This window comes from Lepisma saccharinum, chromosome 25 (assembly GCF_977018435.1).
Source record: "Lepisma saccharinum chromosome 25, izLepSacc3.1, whole genome shotgun sequence".
Lineage (NCBI taxonomy): Eukaryota > Metazoa > Arthropoda > Insecta > Zygentoma > Lepismatidae > Lepisma > Lepisma saccharinum.
Genome location: NC_139253.1, coordinates 24453465 through 24459464, shown reverse-complemented (window position 1 = coordinate 24459464; position 6000 = coordinate 24453465). Strand labels below are relative to the sequence as shown.

At 42.0% G+C, this 6000-nt stretch overlaps 1 protein-coding gene across 1 annotated transcript in view; it reads left to right on the top strand.

Moving 5' to 3' along the window:
* Positions 1-561: 561 nt before the first annotated feature.
* LOC145978866 (uncharacterized) overlaps positions 562-6000 on the top strand; it is a 128799-nt gene continuing 123360 nt past the window's right edge. The window contains exon 1 of the mRNA XM_083111757.1: positions 562-825. Coding sequence (XP_082967883.1) covers positions 639-825 — 187 coding nt within the window. The 5' untranslated portion in view covers positions 562-638. The remainder of the gene's footprint in view (positions 826-6000) is intronic.

Below are 6000 nucleotides of genomic sequence, written 5' to 3'. Positions count from 1 at the left end.
TCAATACAAATAACACAAATGTAATTGTATTTAACAAAATTCTACTAATACCTAACATCGTGTAATCAAAGTATCCTGGAAATTGAGCCCGACCCTGTGGCCGAGTGGTTAGCACATCGCGCTGCGACGCCAAGGGTCCCGGGTTCGAATCCCGGTCGGGCTTGGTTGTTTGTGAATGTCCATTCATCAATTTAATCATTTCATCACTCATCCCCATCTTCGCAAATTAGCCAAGAGGCACAAAAACGCGAAGTAAAATAAACTAAATCAAATCAAAATCAAATCCTGGAAATTGATGGGAATAATTAAACTGAGAGAGTATGTTCTGTGCCTATCCGCCTATTGGGTTGTTACTTGTTCAATGAATTTTTACATTCGCGGTTGATCTTTTAGTTCCTGCGCTAAATGCTCATACAAGCCCATACGAAGAATGCCGTGGAAACTCCCAAGTTTTGTTTATTGCTTTCACCTGCACGACTGCTGTCGACTTTTTCGCAGACAAGCACTGGCAACCCTTCACCACGGCGCCGCGCGGAAAAACCACTTGTTGCCGGCCGCGTTCAGACAGGTGAGTGCCTTTGAATGGTGAAGTGAGTGCAGTGTTTGGCGAGGGAACATGAGCTAACGTAACCGCCAGGATGTGTTTGATCGCCGTTTTCGCTGTGACGCTTATGGCATCGCGGATCGTCGCAGCGCAGTCTCGAAGGGGGGACTGCTACTCGGCGGGAAGCATCGTAGGGGCAGTGCTTGGGACGCTTGCCGCCACCCTTGTGCTTTTGGGTATCCTGTATGCCTTCTGGAGGTACTACTGGAGAAGGAGGAGAGGTAAGGACGTGCTCACTTCTTCACCATGCAGAAGCCTTATATGTATTATGTGTGCGTGTGCTACCTGTTGTAATATGTGAATGTGTGTTAAAAATTTGTGACTTGTACTCTTTGTGTTGGCTTGTGTTGCGCGCGAATTTGTTTTGACATCGGCTGACTTCCAACCACTAATCTTCCCACGTACGGAGACAGGTGGCTGATTGGGCTAGACTGACCGAAATTTTGAGAAAATCAACGTTTTTAAATAAAACCAATGAAGAACTCGGGGATAAACGATCCCCGATTTCCATCTTTGAGAGTGAAAAGTTCTAAATATACAAAAAATCTTGTGTGTGTCACCTCCTATAAATCAAGTATGTACTATCCACCTCTACAATTTCAGCCCCTCCAGAAAATAAGTCCTGGTGTGCGCAGGAATCTCGTAAAGTGTTTAATATCTTTATTCAGGAGGATATTTGACCCCTAGTGCCCAGGATTTTCGAGGGGGGGGGGGGGTTAGCAGTCCACTCCATATTTTGCCATCTTTTCCTGTAGTTGGCCTTTTTTTCTAAAAGAAATGCTGCGCCAAAAGGGGGTAATGACCCCCACCCTCCCCTTGAGCACGCAATTACCAATACTGTCAGGTAGGGAAGTCAATTGCATTTGTTTGTAGAGCAATAATAATTGCGTAATCGAGGTGGAAATGTGCATCAGTTAATGCTACTGGCGTATGCAGGATATTTTTTCGGAAGGGACTGGAATTGTAATAGTAGATATCACATAACCAGTGGCGTGCCTAGGGTTTTCGAAAGGGAGGGGGTTATTTACACTTTTTCTGGTAGTCAGCGCTCATTATGACATCTTTTACTACCTTTGACGTTCTTTTTTGTAGTAATACTGGGCCAAAGGAGGGGGTTATAACCCCCACCAACCCCCTTGGGCACGCCATGCTTTCTAGGTAGAGGTGGGATAAACTATACAATATTTGACATTTTCCTATTTTAATCTCGGTTTTAAAAAGTTGTTCAAAGACAAAAATGCCAATCGGAGGTCAGTTGAAGTTACTGCTATGATTTTTCCTGAGTTCTTTGCTGCTCTCATTTCACAATTTTGATTTTCTCAAAATTTCGGGAGGGGCTGTTGGCACAGCAGTACCCCATCCACGTACGCCAATGGTTCATGTACACTTGTCTATATTTTTCCTTTGATCAGTTCATATTTTTCACCTTGTTTTGTAAATACGCATTGCAGCCTCATCATTTGCAAGGGACCAGGGCCACAAAATGAATAGATAAGATCCGGAATATTTTAAATGTGGTAAAGAATGAACTTGAATGTAGTAGGAAGGTCTCCAGATACCTCCTTTACCGTCAGAAAAGGGAGTTTTCCAAGTTATATATCATTGAAGTATATAACCTCATGTTTAGACACACTGGAGATGTTCCACGTAGAAATTTAACGAAAAAATGCAAGCTTGACGAGGATTCGAACCCGAGTCTGGCATACTGTGCCATTGCTCTGTACCAACTGTGGCCTACATTCGGGTCCTGGCCGAGCCTGCATTTTTCACTACATTGAAGGATATACTAGTACCTTCCAGTTGATGTGTGAAAGGTGTACGAGATGAACATACGACGTAATGTGTTATGTCCTTTAAATGGAAGAAGAATGTTTTGTTTCTTTGGTATTTTCCTATATTTGCACCTACCTGCAAAAGTACAAATGATTTTGCTCCATTATTTTAGCTCATACATTTTACAATAATAATAGTCAGTGGCGGTGATTAGGGGGCAGTTGCTCCCCTACTTTTTGTCACTTTTGCACCTCAATGCTAAACCTTATCTAACAAGGGAAAGCAATCGGTCTTTGCCCCCCATTTTTATCACCTTGCCCCCCTAATTGTGGAACCCAATCGCCGCCACTGATGATAGTGTATAGAGGGAGTGTATAATTCCGAGTAGACCAATCAACGAACGCCCCCCTTTCTTGTCACATACACACCCAGCATCCACATTACAGTTATGAGAATACCGCACTCTGAATTCCAAGAAAACAATCTTTTGTTTGAAAAAGATATGGTATGCTTGGATGTTGTTTATTCTGCCAAGTTACCATCCTTTAGACCTGTGTTTAAATATAGCATATTATAGCTTTTGATGTTTTCCCCATGTCGGGTATCACACTCTGTTTGTTCCAACTGCACTTTCCACATTGACAATATATCCATGTAAATACAAAGTCTTGGAACAGCACAATATCTATCAGCGAACACCCATTGTAGCTGGTGGCATTTTCCACTTTCTTATCAAACCTTTACTTTTCGAGAATTCGGAGTTCTTAGAGTGAGGAAACTCTGTTGAAACCACCGAACTTCGGTTTTAAGTTTGTGTATTCATATCCATCCAAATGCATAGCCGAAGACATTAATTGTATTAAACCTGTGCAATGGGATGTTCATATCACAGTTTATGAACAACTGGCGGAAAAGTAGTTAACTCATTGATTTGAAGTTAAAATGTCTAGTTGGATTGAGTGAATGGGTTGTGTGTGTATTTTCCAAACGCTGAACAACAAGAGTGTGAGAAAGTAGTATGGTATCCTGCAGGAACTATGTTAATTTAAACCAATGACACACGTGATGTCGCTTCTCAGACTTGTCAAGGTTGCATAGATGACAGGCAACAGAAGCACCATCCCTGTTATTATGTGTGTGTACCAAACATCAGCCGCCATGACTTTTTTTCTTCTCGCAAGCCTACCTGAGGGAATTATGTACCTGCTTACAACAGGTTTTGAGCCCGTGGGGCCAAATTGGCGTCCCGAAGTAGAGGGGAGGGGGGGACAGCCGACCCCTTCGAAATTCCTCCGCGACTTATGTTTTGTTCTGCTCCCGATCCTAATTTGTATACCGTGAAAACTTTACCTCTACTTTGATGCCAATACGAGCAGTTTCGTGGAACGTACCCACCTGGGATGTTTTCCCTTGCATCTTCTTGGTAAATATGCGCTGAAATTCCTCTCGCTTTAGCAAACTTCGTTCTTTTTCTTTCTCAAGCACGGAATCGTTGACGAAACTTGTTGGAGATTCTTGGAAGAGCCAGACTGACGTTCTGCTTTTCGGAAACTCCAGGTCACCCGTTCATTTACATTGAATACCTGTGCATACATGTCTTTGGCGGTCATATGGTCGTGCTTGTTGGCAGCCTTTTCCCAAAAGGTCGTTCGGCAAAGAACAACACGTCTAAAAATCTTTAAACAGACGTCTTAGTTACCGTTATTCCATCTTGTTGCAGTGCCATTCATTCCTCGTAAGCACGATTTCGGCTTACTTGAATCCTTGTCTGATCGTCTGGTGACGTCACGCTTGGTAAACATGCAACATCCTCCTTATTGCTTGGTTGTCTTCTATTTTGAATATTATTGATGTCTTCGTTCATTGTACCAAGACGCGCCAGGGAGATACATTTTCAGTCTTCCATAAATGTCATCAAAGATTTATCCATGCACAAACACCCACCCAAATTTTCCTGAAGCCCTCCATACAATCCTCCCCAAAAGCCCAAATTATAACCCCTTTGGCACTACATTTACCTGTACATCCCTAAAAACAGCCTAACGTCTCTCCTTGGAGGCAAATTCTGGATAAATCCCTGCCCTTGTCACCAGCAGATACGACTGGAGCACAGTTTGTATGATCCGTGTTTATTTAAATATAGGACAGGTCTTCGACTTTGTGTGATTTGATGTGTTTATTGTCCTCCAGAATGCATAAGTACCACTTCTCATATCTGTGATTATTATGCTCTTCGTCAATATTCAACAAAATTATTTAATACTTGACTTGCAATACAGGTTCAACCACAATAAACCAATTGCCGAGCGTCGTATGTGAAGTCATGATCTCGTCACGGAAGGGTTCATGTTAGAGTCCCGGCCTGTCCGTGGATGTTCCTTTGCGAGTTTTCCTTCATCAGTTTCATCTAATCATCATCGTCGCTGTTAGCTAAAAGAGGCAGGAATGCAACGCAAAACAAAGGAGGAAATACAATCACTGCTGCCCAACTCTGAATGATGACAACGATAACATTTACGCATAGAATCGTGCAAGGGCTGTGGTGCCACCAAGTTGCTGTCAAATTAGGGCTACATTATAGGGTAACGAGGCATTTGGCGCGTCTCAACATTGTTGACTCTCCCTTTAAACGGCTCTCGGTACGTAGAACCAGAGTTATTTTTTAAAAAATCTTGAGGAATTAAGCTCAGAATTTATCCTACCACGTTTGAAATTTGTGAATTGCATTAATCGTTGTCGAGATATATCTAATAGTTCCATGTCACGGTTAAGTCCATTTTACATCCAAATCGGCCAGTTCTTTGAAGTGAGAAGTAGGAGAAAGCACCAGGGTTCAGTTGAACTTAAATTGCATTACCCTTTAACTATGGAATCCTGGGTTCATTCCCGACAAATTACGGATAATGTATGGCTGCGCCATTGTGATTGTTCCATCAGTTCATCAATCACCCCTTTGTCAGGATTAACTCAATAGGTGAAAAAGTGACGACAAGTAATAAAAATATAAATACACTAACGCTTGGAATGCAAGTCCTTGTTTGAGTTCTTGGATATGACGCAGATGTTAAATAATATATTACTCTCGCGGTTTATTTAGCAGCAAGAACAGGCAGACAAAAACTATTTGAGGGTGGAAAATGTGCGAAGTCATGAAATGGATTTACGACGCCAGGTGTTTCGGGTTAGAATCCCGTTCTTTGTGAGGGACCCTTCATCAATTTCATCATAATAATATCCACTCATCTTCATCGTCACGGTTAGCCAAAAGTTGCAGAAAGGCGACGTAAAATAATCTAATTCAGTTAGTCACTCAATTGTCGTATCAACGCAATTTGCATCTTTGCGAGTAGGCAACCAGAATGACACAACTAATAACAGGGCTGCCTACCACATAAGGATATAATATCCTATGGAACTAGCATAGTATTGATTAGGTAACTGAGATTCAATTTTATATTGCTGAAATTCACTTTTTTTTTTTACGTGTCTAACAATGCATAGAGATACACTCCTAATGCCAAAGGGTCCCTTCGAATATTTCTTACTTAATAAGAGAAGCCATATTACAATTTTTAGGAGATTCCGGAAGAATTAAGGCTCGCTGCACGAGTTGGCGACTTGGC